At 44.2% G+C, this 26,412-nt stretch overlaps 1 protein-coding gene across 3 annotated transcripts in view; it reads right to left on the reverse strand.

Moving 5' to 3' along the window:
* Positions 1-26,412, reverse strand: part of LOC135976326 (E3 ubiquitin-protein ligase TRIM39-like) — a 90,892-nt gene that overhangs the window by 35,215 nt on the left and 29,265 nt on the right. For 2 of the 3 annotated variants that reach the window (XM_065571460.1, XM_065571462.1), the window contains 6 exons: positions 21,075-21,116; positions 18,170-18,211; positions 15,494-15,535; positions 12,416-12,508; positions 6,163-6,195; positions 1,489-1,509 (listed from right to left, as the gene is read on the reverse strand). In XM_065571460.1, coding sequence (XP_065427532.1) covers positions 1,489-1,509; positions 6,163-6,195; positions 12,416-12,508; positions 15,494-15,535; positions 18,170-18,211; positions 21,075-21,116 — 273 coding nt within the window. The remainder of the gene's footprint in view (positions 1-1,488; positions 1,510-6,162; positions 6,196-12,415; positions 12,509-15,493; positions 15,536-18,169; positions 18,212-21,074; positions 21,117-26,412) is intronic. The other variant, XM_065571461.1, reaches the window with a different exon arrangement.

Raw genomic sequence — 26,412 nt, forward strand, 5'->3', positions numbered from 1 at the left:
TCTCTGCCCAGAACCTTAAGATGAGCCGTCCATCCACCTAACTAGTCTCCAGTATCTGGGCTCCTTGAAGATTACAGAACAAGTGAATGCAGTGACTTCAGTGAGTCCTTGAAGATCCATCCCATCTTTCAAATGTCACTTGTAAAGCCCTACACTGAGAACCCACGCCCAAACTAATCCAACCTGCCACTACTACCTGTAACACTCTGTGGACAGGAGGAGTTCTTGGCCCACCAAATCCTCAGATCTCAGTGAGTTAGGGGAAGACTCCAGTACTTGTTGGACTGGGAAGGCTATGATCCACAGGCTCAGTATTGTGGGCCCCTAAGGGGTTATGGTTATAAATGAGAGCTGAGGCTGAACCAGTCTCTCAGTAACCTAATTAGTGCAGCCTAATTGGCTACACTGCCTGATTCGTTGGAAGGGTTAGCTGACAAGCTCTTAAGCCCAGCAGCAGCAGTTCAGTGGCTGCTCAAAGCATTCACCTACAGCTGTGATAGCTCCTGCTCATTTTCAGCCTTGACCTTGCCTTGTTCCAGACTTGTCCCTGCCTTGGACCCAGCCCTGCTCCTGCCTTCCAGTTCTGACCCAGGGCTCTGACCCCTAACTCCTGACTCCAGCTATGACACTTGGCTCTGGCACCTGGCCTCTGACTTTGGCTCTGACCCTTAGCTCAGATTCCTGGCTATTGATGCCAGCTCTAAGCACTAGCCCTGATGTCTGCTCCAACCACTAGCCATGACCACCCACATCCCATTCACTGACAGACTGGGCCCCCATAGCAACAAACTGGTCACTATACAGAGATATAGTAGGCCATGCTGTAACAAAGGGGTCTTTAATCTAGCAGAGAAAGGCATAACAAGCACCAATTACTGGAATTTAAAGCCAGACACATTCAAATTAGAAATAAGGCACACATTTCTTAACATGAGGGTGATTAACTACTGGAGCAACTTCCCAAAGGAAGTGGTGGATTCATCATCTCTTGATGTCTTCAGATCAAGAGTAGATGCCTTTCTGATAGACTTTAAGGTCAGAAAGGACCATCTTGATCATCTGGAAGATGCTTTGGCGAGACACAAGCTGATGGGCTCAATACAGGGGTAACTGGGTGAAATTCTAAGGCCTGTGTTATATAGGGCATGAGATTATATGATCTAATGGTCCCCTTTGGCCTTAAAATGTATGAATCTGTTAATCTAGGCCCAGGTTCATAAAGGTATTTAGGCACATACCTCTCACTGCAATCAATGGTATTTAGGTGCCTAAATACCTAAAATCTTAGTCTTTACATGGCCTGCTTTCCTTCTCATGCAGTTGAATAGGAGCTTTTGAATCCTGGCATGCTTGAAATCTGGGTGGGGGAGGCAGCAGGCATGACTCATGGCTGTGTGTATGGATAAGTGAATTTCAAAACAAGTGAATCTTCCATTTAAACCTTTGTGCCTTGTGAGGGTAAATACTCAAAATTCAATGGTAACTTACTGTTTTCATGAGTGTTTGGCTCTGAAAAAGAACACATTTTATATTTTATTTTTTTTAATTGGGAAATAAAAAAAGATTGATTAGCTAAATATATTACCAAAGTATTCTATACATAATCAGAAAAAAAGCACTCAGAATACAAAACCTTAGGTCAGATTCTGGTCTGAGTTACACAAGTATAAAAAAAGTAAAACCACTGACTTCCACAGAATTATATGCACAATATTTTTTTCTGAAACAAACACTGAAAAATTGGGCGCTTTACTTTATGTGGTTCATGTTTTTGATATATGGAGGCAAAGGGACAGAATCAGCTCTCAGTAACAATTCTGTGAATCCAGAAACAAAGGCTTGCAGTCAGTGGAATAACTATGTATTTGAGCTTATGTATCTGAGGTCAGAAACTTGTCCAAGATTTTGGATTTTGAGTGATTTATTTCCAATTGTATATATGAGACAATCAGTGGAAGTTTTCCTTGAATGAGGACAGAAGGTACAGCCTCTTACTGCAGAAAAAAGATTACTCCTCTTCTGTTATTATTGCTGAGATTTTAGTGACCAAAAAATCAGGGAAATTTCAGTCTCGTGGATTTCACAGCAACCTCTACACCTTGCACATATATACTAGAAAATATTATTTATAGAGGGATCTGGCAGGGACTCTTAAGTTTAGATTGCCTAATTATATTATTTATTATTTATTAATGATTAATGATTAATTATTATTATTAATATTATTTACCTTTTTGAGAAGCTCTCACATCTCCATTTTTTTCATTACCCCTAAAATTCAGCAGGGGGATAACCCTGGGATTAGGGATGCACCTTTTCTTTCCCCCAGGTTTTGTTGAGATATAAACTGTTAGTAGATATTAAACCTCTGCAGTTCTTTTGTATAGCTAGTTAGATGGATAGCCATATAGATAGATATTAAAAGAAATCCTTTGTGTATACATAGAAGTGTTTTGTATCTACAAATTCAGTGCTCTGCACCTATTAAAAATGTTCTGTGGAGTTAGATTAAATGTTAGTGGGTGACAAAACATTGGAATATATGTAATCAATAATGGAGTGTGTGTTATACATTACTCAGACCCCACTGACCTGTAGTAACTGTGTGTAGAGGTAAAAAGAGAGCCTACTGTTCTGTGACTGATACCATAATAACCTATTGATTGATTGATAGGTCAATAAGAATTGCTTGCTGTCACAGATGGCTCAATTGCAGATGTCTTTAGATTACTGATTAGGTAAATTGAGATATCTGGAACAGAATTCACAGTTCGATCAATTTTGGAAAATGAAGTTTTTGTCCTGAACAGTGCTAAAGGAGTTGGCGGGTGAGATTGCAGAGCCATTAGCCATTATTTTTGAAAACTCATGGCGATCGGGGGAGGTCCCAGATGACTGGAAAAAGGCTAATGTAGTGCCCATCTTTAAAAAAGGGAAGAAGGAGGATCCGGGGAACTACAGGCCAGTCAGCCTCACCTCAGTCCCTGGAAAAATTATGGAGCAGGTCCTCAAGGAATCAATTATGAAACATTTAGAGGAGAGGAAAGTGATCAGGAACAGTCAGCATGGATTCACGAAGGGGAAGTCGTGCCTCACTAACCTAATTGCCTTCTATGATGAGATAACTGGCTCTGTGGATGAGGGGAAAGCAGTGGATGTGTTATTCCTTGACTTTAGCAAAGCTTTTGATACGGTCTCCCACAGTATTCTTGCCGCCAAGTTAAAGAAGTATGAGCTGGATGAATGGACTGTAAGGTGGATAGAAAGCTGGCTAGACCGTCGGGCTCAATGGGTAGTGATCAATGGCTCCATGTCTAGTTGGCAGCGAGTTTCAAGCGGAGTGCCCCAAGGGTCGGTCCTGGGATCGGTTTTGTTTAATATCTTTATTAATGATCTGGAGGATGGTGTGGACTGCACTCTCAGCAAGTTTGCAGATGACACTAAACTAGGAGGCGTGGTAGATACACTAGAGGGTAGGGATCGGATACAGAGGGACCTAGACAAATTAGATGATTGGGCCAAAAAAAACCTGATGAGGTTCAACAAGGACAAGTGCAGAGTCCTGCACTTAGGACGGAAGAATCCCATGCACTGCTACAGACTGGGGACCAAATGGCTAGGTAGCAGTTCTGCAGAAAAGGACCTAGGGGTCACAGTGGATGAGAAGCTGGATATGAGTCAACAGTGTGCTCTTGTTGCCAAGAAGGCTAACAGCATTTTGGGCTGTATAAGTAGGGGCATTGCCAGCAGATCGAGGAACTTGATCATTCCCCTTTATTCGACATTGGTGAGGCCTCATCTGGAATACTGTGTCCAGTTTTGGGCCCCACACTACAAGAAGGATGTGGAAAAATTGGAAAGAGTCCAACGGAGGGCAACAAAAATGATTAGGGGTCTGGAGCATATGACTTATGAGGAGAGGCTGAGGGAACTGGGATTGTTTAGTCTCCAGAAGAGAAGAATGAGGGGGGATTTGATAGCAGCCTTCAACTACCTGAAGTGGGGTTCCAAAGAGGATGGAGCTCGGCTGTTCTCAGTGGTGGCAGATGACAGAACAAGAAGCAATGGTCTCAAGTTGCAGTGGGGGAGGTCCAGGTTGGATATTAGGAAAAACTATTTCACTAGGAGGGTGGTGAAACACTGGAATGCGTTACCTAGGGAGGTGGTGGAGTCTCCTCCCTTGGAGGTTTTTAAGGCCCGGCTTGACAAAGCCCTGGCTGGGATGATTTAGTTAGGAATTGGTCCTGCTTTGAGCAGGGGGTTGGACTAGATGACCTCCTGAGGTTCCTTCCAACCCTGATATTCTATGATTCTATGATAAGACAAGGGCTTTGGGGATTTAGTTAGGAGTGAATCAAGCCCCAGTCTTCAGATTGGTTGCAATGTATAAAACCTTCCTTTCTGTACTCTGTATTGTTCTGGGTTAATCTTTAACTAAATAAATTCTACTTGAGCCTGATATTTGACATGTTATATTATTATTATTAAAATTTCAAACATGTAACAAAACTGTTAAAAAATCACCATTTCCTTTTCTCTCACATTCCTTCTGCAGGAACATTTTGCCGGACCCCAAAACAAATGCTAAACAGAAATATTCTAAGGCCAAAACCATGCTGCTGCCACTTCAGCAGCAGCACACCCTAAGCTGGGTATACTGGGAGCTGCCAGAGCAGCTCTAACTATGGGAGGAGTGAGCTGGGCCGGCCAGTACCCACCCTGACCTGCACATATCCCAAGTGCTTCATATTCTCTCTGGAAGCAGCATATGAGGTAGGAACTACCACAGTTAGTGAATGAGTGGAAGGCAACAGGTTTTGCTCACACTCCACTAATACACCAAATTCACCGCATGGCCCCAGTGGTCCCATCCACCCACTCGGCTCTCTGGCATAACAGGCTTTTCCTGCTGCCAGCTAGCAGAGTTAATCCAATAGCTCAAACAGTCATATTCTGTGCTGCAGTGCTGAAGATTCAGCATTGAAACATGCTGATCATGGAGGAGTTGTTACACTTGCACATCACAGAAGTTGCTTGAACTTGTTCTCTTTAAAACAACAACCTTAGAAAGTTATATGCACAAAAACTCTACATTAAATGAATGTTATTTAAGGGCCCAAATCAAGCCATTTAATGTTAGGAAATACCAGATTTGCAGTCGCCTGTGCACACACAGGTTCATAGATTCCAAGGCCAGAAGGGACCATTATGATCATCTAGTCTGACTTCCACAAAATAATTCCCAGAGCTCATCTTTTTAGAAAGAAGACTCAATCTTGATTTAACAATTGTGTGTGATAGATAATCCCTTCACGACCCTTACTAAATTGTTCCAATGCTTAATAACAATTTTGTTATATTCTATTTTATTCTTGGTTAATTACCCTCACTGGTAAAAATTTATGCTTTTTTTTTTTTTCAGTATGAATTTTTCTAGCTTCACATTCCAGCCATTGGATTGTGTTATAGTTTCTTTGCTGAATTGAAGAGCCCATTCTTAAATTTTTTTTTTCCATACAGAGACTTATAAACTATAATAAACATATAAACCTGTTAAACTTCTTTGTAAAGCTTTGTAAAGATTGAGCTGTTTGAGGCTATCGCTTTCACGTGTTATGATACAGTCTTTAATATTATGATCAAATACTATTTTTTCCATAGGAACCCTGTGTCATTCAGTGCACAGGATGGATACCAAAGTGGACAGAATTAAGGTTGCACTGACAACTGTATATCTGGCACTGTCTAACTTTCAAGCACTTGACTTTGCAGCCTAAATAACTGCCTTTTAGTATAGCTTTTCTATGTACTTTCCAGTATTGTTTAAATACAGTTGCACTCCCTGTCCAACCAAAGTTTAGGGGTGTGTAGACTGAGAAACCTCATTTCAGGAAGAACTTTTAGCACAGGCCTAAATTTAAGTACATGAATAGTCCCTTTGGCTTCAATGCTTATGTATAAATTCTCCACTGACTGTGCAACCCAATTGTCCTCGGTATATATAACACCAGTTATATTGCAGAGGAGGTGAGTCTGGGAAGACTTGTATCATTAGGATTGCCCTTTTATGAAAATATGATGAAACAAAAATATTATACTTGGCATGAGTTAAAATGAGTTAAAACTTACTAAAGGTTTAGATTAGTATACAGTATTTCTTACCTGTTTCATGATCACCCAATCCCCTGGGATGTCCTGAAATAGAAAACACATATAAGGTATTTAATCAAGCAAAGAAGATAATTTTCCAGTACTGCTCTGCATTTGAACCACAAAGGATCTTCTTATCCAATTTACCAAACACAAGATGCAGAGAAAGAGAGCAATCTGCCAGTCAGTAAAGGTTACCTTTTTTTCTTCCTTCTGAAATAACTTATACAGTCCTTAACAAGAACACACCACATTTCATGGTAATTTCACCTTGCTCTTAAAAAGCAAGTTTGTTACCCTCAAGTTGATAGTTTCAGTGTTCTTTGGAATATCATGCAAGTCACTAAGAACTCAACCTCCAAGACACTGAGAACTGTTATCTTGCTCCAGAGGACACTTAAACACCTACTTACAGTTAAGCATGGGAGCAGTCCCATTGACTAAAGTGTACTACTCAAGTTTAAAGTTAAGGCTCATGTGTAAGTGCTTTGCTGGATTGAAAGCAGAGTGCTCACTACTTTGCAGGTGTGAGCCTAACTCAGATAATAATAATTAAATATTTATAGTATGGTTAAGATACCATACACGTACCATTCTGTACTCTCCACTACCCTTGACTGTAAAAAGTGCACAGAGAGTCCTGTGGCACCTTTAAGACTAACAGATGTATTGGAGCATAAGCTTTCGTGGGTGAATACCCACTTCATCAGACGCATGTGACCCTTGACTGGTTTAGTCCATTTTGACACTGCTGTCAGCAACTCTAGGCGCTGAATCAAGAAAACATTCCTATTCATGACAGCACTGAGCTACATGCTTAAATTCAAGTACATGCTTAAGTTTAATTCAATCCAGTAGAATTGGAGCATGTGTTTAAAGTGAAATATGTAGTTAAGAACTCTTCTGAATCAGGGCCTTAAACTCCCCGTTTTGCTCTCACTGGGTATTTCATTTTTGTTCTCATATTTTGTTCTCAGTACCTCCAGAGTGTCTCACAACAATGGTCACTTTGTAGGCCTGGGACTTAATCAACCCCTCCCATGTTAAACCAGCCTTGGGTGAAACTCAGGGAGTTCACCACTAAAATTAAAAAAAAAAAAAAAGAAAGCTCTGCTGCTGATAAAGCACCGCACCTCAGCAATGCCCCTAACAAGAGTTATAACCACCAGGGTTGTAAAGTAGAGACACCCAAGCGCTGGGAAATTAGGGAGGATACAGGGAGACTCAATAAATGGCAAGATAAGCTCTGGTCAGCGTTTTTATGCTGATCATCTGTATAAACAGAGAAGGTCACAAATAAGTTACAATTTGGGCAAGAAAGATAAAATGTAAAAAACTTGGGCAGGAAGGAGGACAGATAGGTGCCACTGTGTAATTGGTTAATTTTTTTGTTATTTGAGGGTATGGGATAGTAAATTTGAAGAAGGTAGTTAGCTTTATCTGTATTATGTAAATGAAGAACAAATCTCCAGACTGGGAATCAACTCCAGACTGCAGTACAACAACAAGCTGCAAGACATCATTCCCCATGACATGTACGGGTGCTGGGAACCCGCAGATGAGTGGATCCTGACTGGCCATCCAGTGAAATTTGTATGTATATTGGGAGTGGTAAGCATAATAGACTTGCTTGGCATATATATTCCATGTGTATTACTAATAAATAGATGTTTAGAGCCCAGCTGTGCAAGGCTCTTTCACTGGGAAAAGATCCCACAAACCCATAGAGCCCTGAGCCCTGTGAGTAAGGGTGGGTACTTAAATTGACCAGATTTCTCACTGAGCCCTGTGGGTAAGAGTAGGTGCTTGTGATGGGGTGTACCAACCCCACACTGGACAAGAAGGGCCTAACTGTATATTGTGGGCAGAGGAAGCCACGCCTCCTCGCCACTGTTGGGCATGCTCCAACTGGAGCCTCAGTATAAAAGGGAGCAGCCCAGCTCAGTCCGAGCTGACTGCAGAGGTGAGAGAATACACATTGCAGGGGCTGCTGGAGCCCCAGATTGCAGAGGCCAAGTGCGCCGAGACCCTGCCAGATATCTGGCTGCCTGTGGAAGCCCAAGAGGGGACAGAGTCATCTGGAGCTTCACAAGCCAAAGACCCAAGAGGCCCAGGAGCCCTATGGACAGCAAGTAACCCTGGGGAACTGGACATTGGTCCAGCTGTGGAACTGGGATACAGGCAGCGTGTTTCTGATGGATCTCTGCTGAGCTAGTCACTAATCCATTCACTGCTATTAAGGCTCTGCGTTCGGACCTGGTTGAGCAGGAAGGTCCAGGGCTCCCCTACGCCAACCCCATACATCCCTGGGTGGCGGCCGACTTCCCCCTCGGCCAGTAGGCCACACAGCCCTGCAGAGGGGGGCAGACATAATGACTCTGGCTGCTAGGCCCCTCAGCCCTGCAGAGGAGGGCTGCCTTATTAACTCTGGCCCTTAGGCCATACTTCCCTGGGGCTAAGGGTGGTCATTAGGACAGAGCCGTGAGGTGATAACACCCCTCACTCCTCCCCCAAATGGTGACCAGTCCCACAACAGTGCCTTACACCCTGATACTTCAGAAGGGAAAGGGTGGGGGTACTTAAATTGACCTTGAGCCTTCAGTAGGATATAGGCAGAGTGCCCTAGATTGTGTGCGTAACAACTTCCTTCTGCTTAAAGTGTTGTCTGCATACAAATTTACACTGGTTCAATGAAACCCATTCTGTTAAATCAGAGCAACCCTACCAAGTGCTAGTGATATTATTTCTGTTGAAGAACAGCTTCTGTGGTTTAATTTAAACCTGTTCCTAACTGATGTAAGATAAACTGAAATAAGCCAATTTTACACTGAAACATGAGTTTCCACACAGACTTTTGTACCAATTAAAAAACAAGCTTGTCTACATGAGAAAGTGGCACCACTTTAATTTAAGCAATGATTTTAATCTGATATAGTTAAACCAATAACAGACACTGTATGGACACTCTTATTTTGGTATGAGTGATTTGCTTTGAGTTAGATTAAACCTATTCTGAATCCAGCTAATCAGAGATAAACCTGGTAAAATAAAACATGGCTTTTTGCACTGATTAAACTAAATGGATTTAAAAATCACACCTTATGTTAAACAGGGCAAGTCTCCACATAGCCCTAACTCCATTTTCTCATAAATCAACTCAGCTTTCTTCCTTTCCAAACAGTTTTCTTTTCTTCCATACGTGCTTCTCATACAACCTGCCCCCCCCCCCACCTCTTCTTTTCCTTCAATTCCCTTCTATAATCCTCTTTAAAGTCTCGTCCCTGTAGAATTATAGGAACGTTGGGCTGGAAGGGACCTCAGGAAGTCATCAAGTCCAACCCCCTGCACTGAGGCAGGACCAAGTAAACCTTGACCATCCCCAACATGGGTTTTTTCCAGCTTGTTCAGAAAAGCCTCTGATGATGGGGATTCCACAACCTCCCTTGGAAGCCTAGTCCAGAGCTTAGCTACCCTTATCGTTAGAAAGTTTTTCCTACTATCTAACCTGAATCTCCCTTGCTGCACATTAAGCCCATTACTTCCTCTCCTACCGTTAGTGAATATTGATCACAATCCTCTTTATAACAGCTCTCATATTTGAAGACTGTTATGTGCTCCCCCCTAAGTCTTCTTTTCTCAAGGCTAAACATGCTCAACTTTTTTACCCTTTCTTCATAGGTCAGGTTTTCTAAACCTTTGATCATTTTTGGTGCTCTGCTCTTGACTCTCTCCAATTTCTCCACATCTTTCCTAAAGTGTGGCATCCAGAATTGGAGCCAGTACTCCACCTGATGTCTCACCATTGCCAAACAGAATGGCACAGTGACATCCCATGTCTTACACACAACACTCCTGATAATACACTGCAGCATATTAGCCTTTTTCACAGCAGTATCACACTGATGATTCATATTCCATTTGTCATCCACTATAACCACCAGATTCTTTTCAGCAATACTACTGTCTAGCCAGTTATTTCACATTTTGTAGTTGTGCATTTGATTTTTACTTTCTAAGTCTAGTTCTTTCCACTTGGCTTTATTTAATGTATATCCTTTGCTCAACATCTTTCCCACTTTTCCACAAGTGAAACTGACAATGTCTGGCAAGATGTCTCCTCCTCCCTCTTACTTTAATCTCCAGCCCCATCCCACCCCTCTGCCCCCACATCCTCCCACCCACTCCAATGAAACAAAATAAAGGCCATGTTGTGCCTCATCCTTATGTGGTCATAGAGGGTGCAACAAGCCATCTCCCTCTCGCATCACTCATGTAAGGACAAGACACAAATTCAGGCTCTGGGCCATCCCCCCCTCCTACCTCACCAGCCTGTGAGTGGAACTGGTGCATTGGGGAGTATATTGAACCCAGTGGACTGGTCTTGCATTCCTCCAGCAGCCCAAGCACTGCACTGAGCAACTTAATGTAGGAAACGGAGCTATTCCACTGTTTTATCATCATTCAAGTTTTTAACTTAGGAGCATTAAAGTATGGCATTTTAGAAATGAGAGTTATTTACTTGTAACTGGAGTTGTTTGAAATGAGCCTCTGCATATTCAGACTCATAGTATCAAGGTCCCTGAGGCATGAGCCATCAGGATGTTCTGGGGAGCAGTGTACACGGGGGCTACTCGCCCCTGTCTTTTCTTCACATCCTGGAAGGTTCTGAGGGTATCAGAGGGGAAGTGGCCCAAACACCTTTCATTTCCTTCCCCTAACCTGAGACTGCAAAGAAATGGGGAAGGTGGGAAGGGGGGTGTGAATATGCAGAGGCTCATCTTGGAGAACAAGAATTATGGGTAATAATTTATTCTTCAAGTAGCCAACTGAGGGTCAAGTTTAGAGAGACACCTACCCAGACACACCAGAAGAATGGCCATAACACCCAATCATTTAACTGAACACTTGCTGGCCTAGGGTGCAGTTTTGGTAGAGGCTTCCAGTCTGGGAGGTATGTATAGAGAGGCAGATCAATATATGATAATGATTGTCTTTCAAGACTGTCTCATTATGCTTGCTGCTTGTAGTTTTGAAGCAACCATGGCATAGAGAAGGGAGTGCCTCAAGAACAGTTCTAGAAATCATACAGAGCTCTGTCCCTGGACCCTAGAACTGAGTACAGCGTTCCTGAGGGTGTTAGTACAGCCAGACAGCATTTTGTGCTGTGCCACCTACCCCTATTACTCACCCTGGCAAGCCTCATTTGTATTGTGGGTCAGAAGTAAACCTCACACACCAATAAGTGTAGGCAATGGGTGTCTCAACCCTTAGGTGTGAGTGCAAGAGCTCCAGCTTAGTTAGTTAGTACTTTTTCAAAGACTTGATACAGGCTGACATAGGGCACCTCTGTCACTACCAGGTGCACCTCACTGCCTGGCCAGCCCAGATGGCTTCACAGTCACAAGCACACACGAGACTGTTTATCTAACACCAAGGGGTGTATTTATTTCCCTCTTACATCACAACACAGGCTTACACTCCCCATCCCAGGCTCGTTCTCTGAGCTTCCTTCCAAACTCCTCCTGAGTTTCCCCTTGGCTTCCTGCTTCCTCCCTTTATATTCTCCCCAATTACCTTGTTAACTCAGGGATTGTCAGCCAAGTGCTCACAATCCCTGTGATAGCACCCCGGCACACAGGCCTTTCATTCTCTTCCAAGGTGAGTGAATGGATCCTTAAATGGATACTGGACTTACAGATGATCAGACTTAAACTGACTGGACCTGCAGGGTGTGCGAGGTATCCCTCCCACTACCGAGGGTACAGAAAAAGCCCATGCTGGTTGGGCATCTCCTTTTCTCTTCCTTTCTTATAGGAAATCAAACCAAGTGACCATTGATCTACTATAAATAACATTTGCCTCCCAAGGGCTGAAAGAAAGAAAGCCGATGAGAGAAGCATTGTGGATTCTGTGTGCAACTGAACCAAGCTCCCTGCACTTTCCATGGTAGAAAAGAACTGAAGGCTGGTTGGGGCTGCTCCCTTTTTACACCCTCCAAGCACCCAAGAGACGCTGCCCTCCAGAACATTATGGTATCTCCTGGCATAGGTTCCTTGGTCCTTCAAGTGAAAATATGCAGAGGCCACTTGAAGAAGAAGGACGGTTAAAACAATGTCTTTGGCATTTAATATGCCAAATCTATTTCTCATTATAGCAATATTAGAACTCAGCAACTGTAACAATGTTAAGACAAAATTACCACTCATATCCCAAATCTATTCAAAATATAATATAAATCAATAGTTTTTAAAGTACAAATTCTTACCAAGAAGTTCCCATCTGCATTTGATGAACAGGATGATGATGGATATGAAGAAAGTAAGGGCAACTCCTGTCAAAATTTGTATCTGCATCAAGTCTGTAGTAGAAGAAGTATCATTCAAGAATTATTACAAATTCCAGTTACTGTACTATATTGTTGGAAATATATTCCCATTGCCGATATAAAAAATTGCTCAGACAGTTCACATTAGAGTTATTTCTGTGATTTTGTTTGATGCAAGATAGAAAAACAACATGGAGAATCGTTTGTTCTTTTCTGGAGAAAAAGGAAATAATTCATAGTGAAAACCAAGGCTTTAGTCTTTGATTCACAACAGACCGGAAGCTTTAACATCACCTTATGGAGCAGCACACACGTTTTTTAAAAGAAACTATTTCATCTGGCTTAGGCTATTTCTACATGACAGCCCTTACAGCAGCAAAGTTTTTATCAGTGAAACTTATGTCCATCCAAATATACAATAGACTACTTGGAAAATATCAGCTGTCATTCTGAAGCCCCTGGTACTGCGAGCATGTTTAACTTTATTATTTTGAGTATTCCTACTGAAATCAAGTGAAGTTAAGCACATGCAGAAGTCTTTGTAAGATTTGCTTAACTTCACTTGATTTCAATGGGACTACTCATGGTAATAAAGTTAAACAACCTCACAGGTCCTGGAGCTTCAGAATGACAGCTGATTCTTTCAAACTAGCCTAAATGTATGTTTGAACCATCTTAAAAAGTGTTCTTTAAAATATGCTGGCTAATGAATTAATTAAAAGGTGTTAAAAAACAAAGTTATAAAGAATCTAAAAAAATCCCTTTCCCTCTCAACTCAGTGTGTGCTTTCTTATCTTTTCTTATCTTTTTATCTACTTCACTAATTCACCACAAACAGCCTAGTGTTCCAGCCTAGACAGAACAGAGTTTTAATATAAAAAATAAGCAGAAGAAAGGAAAAGAAAAAAACAAGCCATTTGAAACCTACTTTCTCTATCATGAAAAAGCTAAAAAAGGGAACAAGCCCTATTTTTTCCCTTTGCAGCTGTCATAACTATAAAGGGAAGGGTAACAGCTGTCCTGTGTACAGTACTATAAAATCCCTCCTGGCCAGAGACTCCAAAATCCTTTTCCCTGTAAAGGGTTAAGAAGCTCAGGTAACCTGGCTGGCATCTGACCTAAAGGACCAATAAGGGGACAAGATACTTTCAAATCTTGGGGGGGGGGGAGGTTTTTGTTTGTGTTCTTTGTTTGGGAGTGTGTTCATTCTCGGGACTGAGAGGGACCAGACATCAATCCAGGTTCTCCACGTCTTTCTAAACAAGTCTCTCCTATTTCAAACTTGTAAGTAAATAGCCAGGCAAGGCGTGTTAGTTTTCCTTTGTTTTTCTCAACTTGTAAATGTACCTTTTACTAGAGTGTTTATCTTTGTTTGCTGTACTTTGAACCTGAGACTAGAGGGGAGTCCTCTGAGCTCTTTAAGTTTGATTACCCTGTAAGGTTAATTTCCATACTGATTTTACAGAGATGATTTTTTACTTTTGTCTTTAATTAAAGCCTTCTTTTTAAGAACCTGATTGATTTTTCCTTGTTTAAGATCCAAGGGGTTTGGATCTTGATTCACCAGGAGTTGGTGGGAGGAAGGAGGGGAATGGTTAATTTTTCCTTGTTTTAGATCCAAGGGGGTTGGATCTTGATTCACCAGGAGTTGGTGGGAGGAAGGAGGGGAATGGTTAATTTCTCCTTGTTTCAGATCCAAGGGGTTTGGATCTTGATTCACCAGCAGTTGGTGGGAGGAAGGAGGGGAATGGTTAATTTCTCCTTGTTTTAGATCCAAGGGGTTTGGATCTGTATTCACCAGGGAATTGGTGAAGGTCTCTCAAGGCTACCCAGGGAAGGAAATTAGCCTTGGGATGGTGGCAGCGGAACCAGAGCTAAGCTGGTAGTTAAGCTTAGAAGTTTTCATGCAGGCCCCTACATTTGTACCCTAAAGTTCAAAGTGGGGATACAGCCTTGACAGCAGCTCACCTTAGAAAAAAGCACTTCCTGTTAATGAAAGAAAAACTACAACATATACCACATGTGAAAAGGTCAGATTGGGAACAGGTGGAGAGACAGCTCTCAGCAGCCTGAGGACAGGAACAATAAAATCAAATCAAATAAAAACCCTTCTCTTTATCATTAAGGACACCCCCTTCTTCCTCCAGGACCCCCCTGCCCCGATTGAGGACATCCCTCTCTGCACCATCACACACTATGGGATGAGGCATGGACCCTCTGGTGCTGCATGACAGACAATACATGCTCCCTATCAAAGAGAAGGGGTCTCTGATGGGCACTCCCACTCCTGCATCTGCTTCTCTTGGGGAAGCTGCTGGTATTTTCTATCTCCACCCCAGTCCTGTGCTAACCATTGCGCCTCCTCCAGCCGGAGATGGCCTCTCTCCCCTACTTAGGCATGGTGCTCAGGGTGTTACTATATCATGTGGTAGCTGCATGTTGCATATAATCCATCATCAGAACCTGTGCAGACCTCCAGACGGAAAAGGTGCCAGGTAAGGAAACAATTGCACCTGCCACTTTAATGAATCAGAGTCATACAATGCAGTAATATTTCCTTTGCCTACACCTTCTTCTCTCCTCCCCCTTTTCATCATCCTCCAAATACCTGTTCAACTTCTCCCTGTCCCTTCCAGAGACGCTATCTTCCCTCTCCTCTGCTCAGTGCTCCACTTCTCCCCCACTCTAAACTCTCCCAGTATTAGAATTTTAAAATCCCTTATTCTCTGTTTCTGCTTTCATGAACAAGCGGTAATTGCAGATTTTGAAATGGAAAATTCAATTCTAGCTGTGAGGAGAGGGGATGAAAAATGAGAAACTAGACCAGTATGAAAGAGAGAAATTTTCAGTTTTGCCAAATATTTCAGTATGCAGTGCAAAATTGTTTTGCAGTGTGACTACACTAATAATTTTCATAGATTCTAATAGGAAATGTACTATATCTCCATCCACAAACTCTCAATTCTGAGATTTGTAGCACACACCATGGTATTTTTCACAGATTGAAGTTTCACATACCAGGAGCATTGGAATTTGCATTTGTAGGATTTGGAACAGGATCTAGAAAACAAAGGAGAGGAAGGTTGGCAAAATGTAGATGAAGTGCATAGTTTATCATACTGTATTACAGTAGATGATGATGATGGATTCTCCCGTTGCTTTGACGGGTGAGTGATATTACAACTGATAATTTCTATCACAGTAGATTACAATTTTGTACAGGACATACAGGTTTACAAGAGAAATTTCACATCAATATCTAACATTTACAGGAATGGACACCAGAGATGCACAAAATTTCCAATATATTTAGAGGACGGTTCTCTCCTTTTTGGGGCTGCTGCCATGCCATAGCAGCACACGGTTGTAATACAAGCCTGGACTGTGTGTGGCATAAGTCAGGACCAAAAAACCAGAAGTGGGGTCCAGACCTACCTCTGCTTTGGCTACAGCTCTGCCTTAGAAATGTCTGCTCCACACATAGGTCTTTACTCCATTGGGGACTTTGCTTACATTTGGTGCTGTGTTCCCCTCAGAAAACAGAAATGGAGGAAGGCCCATGTCCAATGAAGTGGAAGAGGGAGTAGCCACAGATAGGGCCAGCAACACAGTGTGGGCTTGGAGAAAGATCCCAACAGCAGCCCAAAGGGGGGCGGGGGGAATGGGAAAAGTAAAGTTGTTTGTTGTTTGAAAGTTCCCATAAATTAAGTGCTCTCACTCTCCCCCAAAAAAAATCACAGACAAAACATGGGTAGGGAAACACAGGGCTGAAGGAATCCCTCCTCCTGCACACTTCCCCAAGAAGCCATCTTTACGTATAATTTTATTATTATTTTAAAGAGAAGAGTTTCGGGGTGGGGTGGGGGCAGCCTTAACTCCCTTCCTCCAGCAGAAGAAGGCCTGTTCATGAGAAGTTAGGTCCTTCTCCTGCTGGGTAACCTCCCTCTCCTCCAGGACCACAAGTTGATCTCAAAAGGACATTCTCTCCTCCTTGTGCTTCTCGGCTCCTCAGTTGTCCACACACACTGAAAACTCAGCACCAACAGCCTCTGGTCTTGTTCTTTGTAGAAGGGGCCAGAGCTCATTGGTGGCAATTGCTACTTTGCTGTTCCTTCCTCTCCTGCTGCTGGGTTGGCCTGAAGCTGAGGTATTCGTCTCCAAAACCTAGGAAGCTGGGGCTTCTGCTGTACCCAACCACAACTTACAGCTGCTACACAGGCTGTATTCTTGGCATGAACTTGTTCATGAGGTGGTTGAAAGGCCAAAGGACCTGCTTAGACCTAATCCCGACTCCCCAGTTGCCACCACATGTCAAACTACTCCTGAGTGTGTCTTTCCCCTTCTTTTCATGCACTGGGAGAACACTCTATGCCCCCATCCTCCCAAAACTTTTATCACTTCCTCTGCTGCTCTCTGCAGATACTTTTCTTCCTCCATGGGATCCCCTTCCTCTGTCAGAGCAGCAAGGATGCACCCAACCTCAGTGTGTGCTTTCTAACTTTTGTGATGTAGCTATTTCACAAGTTTGCCACACACAACTGAGTCTTCCAGCTAGACAGGAAAGAGTTTTAATATAAAACATAAGCAGAAGAAAGGAAAAGAAAAATTAAGCCATTTGAAACCTATTTTCTTCATCATGAGAAAGCTAAAAAGGAAACAATCCCTACTTTGTCCCTTTGCAGCTCATATTAGAAAAAGGACTTCCTGTTAATGATAGAAAAACTACAACATATACCACCTGTGACAGGATCAGATTGGGAACAGTTGGAGAGAAAGCTCTCAGCAGCCTGAGGACAGGTACAAGAAAAGAAAAGAAAAACCCTTCTCTCTATCGTTAAGGGCACACCCTTCTTCCTCCAGGGCTCAGCTGGACCCCTTCAGGGAATCTCTCTCCGCATCATCACACACTATGAAGCGTGGCCAAAATCCATGCTCCCTATCAAAGAGAAGGGGTCTCTGAGGGGCACTCCCACTCCTGCCTCTGCTTCTCCTGGGGGACCTGCTGGTATTTGCCATCTCCAGCCCAGTCCTGTGCCAACCACTGCGCCTCCTCCAGCCGGAGATGGACTATCTCCCCTACTCAGGCATGGTGCTCAGGGTGTTACTATATCATGTGGTAGCTGCATGTTGCATATAATCCATCATCAGAACCTGTGCAGACCTCCAGATGGAAAAGGTGCCAGGTAAGAAAACAATTTCACCTGCCACTTCCATGAATCAGAGTCACGCAATGAACTAACATCTCCTTTGCCTCCTTGTTTTCTCTACTCCCGCTTTTCAGCATCCTCCAAATACCTGTCCAAATTGTCCTTGTCCCTTCCAGAGATGCTATATTCCCTCTCCTCTGCACACTACTCCACCTCTCCCCCACTCTAAACTCTCACAGTATCAGAATTTTAAAATCCCTTATTCTCTGTTTCTGCTTTCATGAACAAGTGGTAATTGCAGATTTTGAAATGGAAAATTCAATTCCAGCTGTGAAAAATGAGAAACTAGACCAGTATGAAAGAGAAAAACTTTCAGTTTTGCCAAATATTTCAGTGTGCAGTGCAATATTGTTTTGCAGGGTGACTACACTGTAATAATTTTCATAGATTCTAATTGGAAATGTATTATATCTCCATCCAGAACCTCCAAATTCTGAGATTTGTTGCACAAACTATGGTATTTTTCACAGATTGAAGTCTCACTTACCAGGAGCATTGGAAATTGCATTTGTAGGATTTGGAACAGGACCTAGAAAACAAAGGAGAGGAAGGTGGGCAAAATGTAGATGAAGTGCATAGTTTATCACTACTGTGTTAGAGTTGATTCTGATGATGGATTCTCCTGTTGCTTTGACGGGTGAGTGATATTACAACTGATAATTTCTATCACAATAGATTACAATTTTGTACAGGACATAAAGGTTTACAAGAGAAATTTCACATCAATATCTAACATTTACAGGGATGGACACCAGAGATGCACACAATTTCCAACATATTTAGAGGACGGTTCTCTCCTTTTTGGGGCTGCTGCCATACCATAGCAGCACTCGGTTGTAATACAAGCCTGGACTCTGTGTGGCCCAAGTCAGAACCAAAAACCAGAAGTGGGGTCCAGGCCTACCTCTGCTTTGGCTACAGCTCTGCCTTAGTATTGTCTGCTCCACACATAGGTCTTTACTCCGTTGTCGACTTTGCTTACATTTGGTGCTGTGTTCCCCTCAGAAAACAGAAATGGAGGAAGGCCCATGTCCAATGAAGTGGAAGAGGGAGTAGCCACAGATAGGGCCAGCAACACAGTGTGGGCTTGGAGAAAGACCCCAACAGCAACCCAAAGGAGAGAGGGCTGGGGAAAGTAAAGTTGTTTGTTGTTTGAAAGCTCCCATAAATTAAGTGCTCTCACTCTCCCCCCAGAAAATCACAGACAAAACATGGGTAGGGAAACACAGGGCTGAAGGAATCCCTCCTCCTGCACACTTCCCCAAGAAGCCATCTTTACGTATAATTTTATTATTATTTTAAAGAGAAGAGTTTCGGGGTGGGGTGGGGGCAGCCTTAACTCCCTTCTTCCAGCCGAAGAAGGCCTATTCATGAGAAGTTAGGTTCTTCTCCTGCTGGGTAACCTCCCTCTCCTCCAGGACCACAAGTTGATCTCAAAAGGACATTTTCTCCTTCTTGTGCTTCTCGGCTCCTCAGTTGTCCACACACACAGAAAACTCAGCACCAACAGCCTCTGGTCTTGTTCTTTGTAGAAGGGGCCAGAGCTCATTGGTGGCAATTGCTACTTTGCTGTTCCTTCCTCTCCTGCTGCTGGGTTGGCCTGAAGCTGAGGTCCTCATCTCCAAAACCTAGGAAGCTGGGGCTTCTGCTGTACCCAACCACAACTTACAACTGCTACACAGGCTGTATTCTTGGCATGAACTTGTTCATGAGTTGGTTCGAAGGCCAAAGTACCTGCTTAGACTTAATCCCAACACTTCAGTTGCCACCACATGTCAAACCTACTCCTGAGTGTGTCTTTCCATTTCTTTTCACGCACTGGGAGGACACTCTGTGCCCCCATTCTCCCATTTCCTCAGCTGCTCTCTACAGTTGCTCTTCTCCCTCCATGGGACCCACTTCCTCTGACAGAGCAGCCAGGATGCACCCAACCTCAGTGTGTGCTTTCTAACTTTTGTGATGTAGCTATTGCACTAGTTTGCCACACACAACTGAGTGTTCCAGCCTAGGCAGGAGAGAGTTTTAATATAAAACATAAGCAGAAGAAAGGAAAAGAAAAAAAACAAGCCATTTGAAACCTACTTCCTTTATCATGAAAAAAAAATGGAGGTATCTTATCTCCTAGAACTGGAAGGGACCTTGAAAGGTCATCGAGTCCAGCCCCTGCCTTCACTAGCAAGACCAAGTACTGATTTTGCCCCAGATCCCTAAGTGGCCCCCTCAAGGATTGAGCTCACAACCTTGGGTTTAGCAGGCCAATGCTCAAACCACTGAGCTATCCCTCCCCCTCAGAATTGAAAAAGCTAAAAAGGGAACAAGCCCTACTTCGTCCCTTTGCAGCTCACCCTAGAAAAAGCACTTCCTGTTAATGAAAGAAAAACTACAACATATACCACATGTGAAAATGTCAGATTGGGAACAAGTGGAGAGACAGCTCTCAGCAGCCTCAGGACAGGAACAATAAAATAAAATAAAATAAAAACCCTTCTCTCTATCTTTAAGGACACCCCCTTCTTCCTCCAGGGCTCCCCTGGATCCCTTGAGGACATCCCTCTTTGCATCATCACACAATATGGATAGAGGCATGGACCCTGTGATGCTGCATGGTAGAAAATACATTCTCCCTATCAAAGAGAAGGGGTCTCTGAGGGGCATACCACTCCTGTCTCTGCTTCTCTTGGGGGAGTTGCTGGTATTTGCCATCTCCACCCCAGTCCTGTGCCAACCATTGCGCCTCCTCTAGCCAGAGCTGGCCTCTCTCCCCTATTCAGGCATGATGCTCAGGGTGTTACTATATCATGTGGTAGTTGCATGTTGCATATAATCCATCATCAGAACCTGTGCAGGCCTCCAGATGGAAAAGGTGCCAGGTAAGGAAACAATTGCACCTGCCACTTCCATAAATCAGAGTCACGCAATGAACTAACATCTCCTTTGCCTCCTCGTTTTCTCTACTCCCGCTTTTCTGCATCCTCCAAATACCTGTCCAAATTGTCCTTGTCCCTTCCAGAGATTCTATATTCCCTCTCCTCTCCTCAGTACTCCACCTCTCCCCCACTCTAAACTCTCGCAGTATCAGAATTTTAAAATCCCTTATTCTCTGTTTCTGCTTTCATGAACAAATGGTAATTGAAGATTTTGAAATGGAAAATTCAATTCTAGCTGTGAGGAGAGGGGATGAAAATGAGAAACTAGACCAGTATGAAAGAGAAAAACTTTCAGTTTTGCCAATATTTCAGTGTGCAGTGCAAAATTGTTTTGCAGTGTGACTACACTGTAATAATTTTCATAGATTCTAATTGGAAATGTATTATATCTCCATCCAGAACCTCCAAATTCTGAGATTTGTTGCACAAACCATGGTATTTTTCACAGATTGAAATCTCACTTACCAGGAGCATTGGAAATTGCATTTCTACGTTTTCGAACGGGACCTAGGAAAAAAAGGAGAGGAAGGTGGGCAAAATGTAGATGAAGTGCATAGTTTATCAGGTGTGTTAGAGTTGATGATGATGATGGATTCTCCTTTTGATTTCACGGGTGAGTGACATTACAACTGATAATTTCTATCACAGTATATTACAATTTTGGACAGAACATACAGGTTTACAAGAGAACTTCCACATCAATATCTAACATTTACAGGGATGGACACTAGAGATGCACAAAATTTCCAACATATTTAGAGGACGGTTCTCTCCTTTTTGGGGGTGCTGCCATGCCGTAGCAGCACACGGTTGTAATACAAGCCTGGACTCTGTGTGGCCCAAGTCAGAAATTCCCTGAAGGAGTCCAGCGGAGCCCTGGAGGAAGAAGGGGGTGCCCCTCAGAAAACAGAAATGGAGGAAGGCCCATGTCCAATGAAGTGGAAGAGGGAGTAGCCACAGATAGGGCCAGCAACACAGTGTGGGCTTGGAGAAAGATCCCAACAGCAGCCCAAAGGAGAGAGGCCTGGGGAAAGTTTGATGTTTGAACGGTCCCATAAATTAAGTGCTCTCAGTTGGGGGGGAGGGATAGCTTAGTGGTTTGAGCATTGGCCTGTTAAACACAGGGTTGGGAGATCAATCCTTGAGGGGGCCATTTAGGGAACTGGGGTAAATATCTGTCTGGGGATTGATCCTTCTTTGAGCAGGGGGATAGACAAGATGACCTCCTGAGGTCCCTTCCAACCCTTGTCTTCTGTGATTCACTCTCCCCCGAAAAAATCACAGACAAAACATGGGTAGGGAAACACAGGGCTGAAGGTATCCCTCCTCCTGCACACTTCCCCAAGAAGCCATCTTTACATATAATTTTATTATTATTTTAAAGAGAAGAGTTTCAGGGTGGGGTGGGGGCAGCCTTAACTCCCTTCCTCCAGCCGAAGAAGGCCTATTCATGGGAAGTTAGGTTCTTCTCCTGCTGGGTAACCTCCCTCTCCTCCAGGACCACAAGTTGATCTCAAAAGGACGTTCTCTCCTTCTTGTGCTTCTCGGCTCCTCAGTTGTCCACACGCACAGAAAACTCAGCACCAACAGCCTCTGGTCTAATTCTTTGTAGAAGGGGCCAGGGCTCATTGGTGGCAATTGCTACTTTGCTGTTCCTTCCTCTCCTGCTGCTGGGTTGGCCTGAAGCTGAGGTCCTCATCTCCAAAACCTAGGAAGCTGGGGCTTCTGGTGCACCCAACCACAACTTACATCTGCAACACAGGCTGTATTCTTGGCATGAACATGTTCATGAGTTGGTTCGAAGGCCAAAGGACCTGCTTAGACTTCATCCCGACTCCCCAGTTGCCACCACATGTCAAACCTACTCCTGAGTGTGTCTTTCCCCTTCTTTTCACTCACTGGGAGAACACTCTGTGCCCCCATCCTCCCAAAACTTTTATCACTTCCTCTGCTGCTCTCTGCAGCTGCCCTTCTCCCTCCATGGGACCCACTTCCTCTGACAGAGGAGCCAGGATGCAGTCACCCTTTTTCAACAGCTACTGTTCCCCACCTCTCCTAATGGCTGAAATTCTATTCTCTATTCCTGTCATTTTTGGAGATGAACATTTGTTCAAAATATGAAAAGTATTCAGAAAAAATAAATGTTCATTTTCTAAACCAGGAGATTAAAATTATTAGAATAATTTTTCAAATTATTATGTTCCTTCCCTTTTTACCATCTTCATTTAATATATTTCAAACAGCAGTTTAATAAAAATTTAGTGGTTTGAGGAACTAAATTTAAAGCCAGTCAAGTAAAATAACGGATAAAAATGCAGTAGAAATTTTATAGAAGTGTAAAGCTTCATAAAGGACTTTAGATAAATAGTTACAGGATTCATAAGTGAGAAACTTAAGAGTGACCTTCAAAGGACTTCGGGGAAAAAGTAGATGCATATTCCCCCGCACAAATGTTTCATGCTTCACATACAAATGCAGGCCCATTTTATCCATCATACAGAAGCTAAAATGGGAAGAAAAGACAGATTTTTTCCATTTGTAGGGCCTGGTGTACACTAGGAGGTTATGTCAAATTTAGCACCCATCCACACAACAAAACTATTTAGTTCGACATAGAGGTCTCCTAAATTCGACTTCTGTACTCCTCCCCAACGAGGGGAGTAGCGCTAAATTCGACATGGCCATGTCGAATTAGGGTAGGTGTGGATGGAAATCGACGCTAATAGCTCCTGGAGCTATCCCACAGTGCACCACTCTGTTGACGCTCTGGACAGCAGTCCGAGCTCGGATGCTCTGACCAGACACACAGGAAAAGCCCCGGGAAAATTTGAATTCCTTTTCCTGTCTGGGCAGTTTGAATCTCATTTCCTGTTTGGACATTGTGGCGAGCTCAGCAGCACTGGCAACGATGCAGAGCTCTCCAGCAGAGATGGCCATGCAATCTCAGAATAGAAAGAGGGCCCCGGCATGGACTGATCGGGAAGTCTTGGATCTGATCGCTGTGTGGGGCGATGAGTCCGTGCTTTCGGAGCTGCGATCGAAAAGACGGAATGCAAAGATCTACGAGAAGATCTCCAAAGCCATGACAGAGAGAGGATACAGCCGGGATGCAACGCAGTGCCGCGTGAAAATTAAGGAGCTGAGACAAGGCTACCAGAAGACCAAAGAGGCAAATGGACGCTCCGGATCCCAGCCGCAGACATGCCATTTCTACGAGGCACTGCATTCCATCCTAGGTGCGGCCACCACCACTACCCCACCACTGACCATGGACTCTAAGGATGGGATATTGTCCACGCCCGCTTCCTCTGAGATGGTAGTGGATGGGGAAGATGAGGAGGACGAGGCAGTCGACAGCGCTTACAACGCTGATTTCCCAGACAGCCAGGATCTCTTCATCACCCTCACAGAGATCCCGTACCAACCGTCCCCAGGCGTTAACCCGGACCCAGAATCAGGGGAAGGATCAGCCGGTAAGTGGTTTAAACATGTAAACATTTATTTTGAAAAGAACATTAATATTAACTGTGGGTTTTTCATGATTAGATTGTCCTAGGCACTTAAAGTTCTAGTCTTTGGCAGTGCAACTGCTGCAAAAAAATCTAACAATGTCCGGTATATCTTGATTGGTTTGCCCTAGGCGCTCTACTGTTTAGCCCTTGCCAGTGCAGCTACAGTAAAATTCGGTCAATATGTCCAGGGATAGAGCAGAAATCCTCATGGGACATCTCCATGAAGCTCTCCTGAAGGTAATTGGAAAGCCTTTGCATGAGGTTCCTTGGGAGAGCGGCCTTCTTGTTTCCTCCATAGTATGAAATGTTTCCGCACCAGGTTACCATCAAGTACTCCGGTATCATTGCCTTGCACGGCATGGCGGCATACGGCCCTGGTCTTTGCAGGCTTTCCCAAAGCATGCCTTCCTTGTCGCTGTCTGAAATACGCATCAGAGTGATGTTGCTCATGGAGACCTGCTTTGAATTAGGGGAATGTTAGTATTGGGACTGCTTCCCTGTTCCTTTACAGAACTGTAACCACCGGTTTACAGCCATGCGGTGGAGGCGGGAGAGGGGCAGCATAGAGGGATCTTTCCCAGCCGCAAGGGGGTGGGACAGGGGCAGAGTTCATGCTTGCCAGATTGCTGGCAGCAGGAACTGGCCAAGGCTAGGAGCATTGCTTTGAACGTGAAAGGAGGCCAGTGCTATTATTAAAGTTTTAAGCTGCCACAAGTCTATGGCTTACCATGTCAGCCTGCTACCCAAATTCCGCTGTTCTGTTCCGATTCTGTGATCTGCACTGCAAGACCCCAGGGACTGAATGCGAAGGCCGAAAATTCGACCTTGTCCCGAGTGCGCATGTGATAGGTGCTGTGAATGGTCTTTTTCACAGAGAAAGACTATTTTCTTTGTTCACCCAAAAACTTATCTTTCTGAGGAATTCACTCCCTTTTTCCCATCCCACAGCTGTGGCTGTCTCCCGACCTACCCTGTCATCAGACTCCCAGAGGCTGGTGCAGATTAGGCATAGAAAGAAAAGGACACGGGACGACATGTTCTCAGAATTTATGGGCTGCTCCCGAGCCGAGGCAACCCTGCAGACTCAGTGGAGGGAGAACATGTCTCAATACCAGCGAACACACAGCGAACGGGAGGAGAGGTGGCGGCAGGAAGACCAGCAGGCGACTCAAACACTGCTTGGACTAATGAGGGAGCAAACGGACATGCTCCGGCGCCTTGTGGATGTTCTGCAGGACCAGAGGCAGGAGGACAGAGCCCCGCTGCAGTCTATCTGTAACCACCGTCCCCTGCCACAAAGTCCCACACCCCCCTCACCCAAAGTACCAAGAAGGAGGGGCTGCAGAGCCCGTGAAAACTGTCACTTTACCCCTGCAGACTGCTCAAGTGGCAGAAGGCTGTCATTCCCCAAAATTTGATAAGTCCTTTCTTTCCCGCCTCACCCAAGCCCCCATCCCAGTTTCATCCCCTAACTGTCCATTTGCTAATAAAAAATACGTTTCTGTTAATTGCTGTTTCCATCATGTTTTTTTAGAGGACAGTCTGTTTTAAGGGGGGGAAAGGTGGTTGGTACAGACACGGGGGCAGGTTCAGCAGCAGGTCACACACACAGTGCAGTCACTAGGCACCCTGGTCAGTCTGGGAGGTGGTTTTCATTGTCTGGGGGGGGTGGGGGCTAGGTGACTTTGTGGCGGGGGAGGGCGGTTACAGATCTTATGCAGCGGTCCTTATCCTGGATCACAGAGCCATGCAGCAGGGAATCTGTAACCGTCCTCCCCCTGCCACAAAGTCACATAGCCCCCACACACAGAGTCCCGAACAGGAGGGGTGGCAGGCTCCGTTCAAACAATCAGTCCGCCAGTGTGGACCACTGTAGAAGCAGGAGCCTGGCATTCCTCGAGTTTAGAAGCGTCCTTTGCATCAGTACACTACAACCGCTCCCCACCACAGTCTGCGTCCCAGTTTCAACACTTTCCCGCGAAAACAGTAATAAAGAAAACATTGTTCATTAACAAATTTTCAGTGATTTTATTTTTAAGCGTGGGTTGGAAGGGGGTGAACGGGGTATGAAACTGGAGAGGATAGTGAACAGTCACTGGGTAAAGAAATGGGGGCAGGTTCAGCTTCTCTGTAAACAAACAAAATTGTCACAGGTTACCCTGCTCACTCAGGAACCTAGCTTTCAAAGCCTACCAGATGCACAGCGCGTCCTGCTGGGCTCTTCTAATCGCACGGCTGTCTGGCTGGGCGTAATCAGCAGCCAGGCGACTTGCCTCAACCTCCCACCCCGC

This window comes from Chrysemys picta, chromosome 17 (genome assembly GCF_011386835.1).
Source record: "Chrysemys picta bellii isolate R12L10 chromosome 17, ASM1138683v2, whole genome shotgun sequence".
NCBI lineage: Eukaryota > Metazoa > Chordata > Testudines > Emydidae > Chrysemys > Chrysemys picta.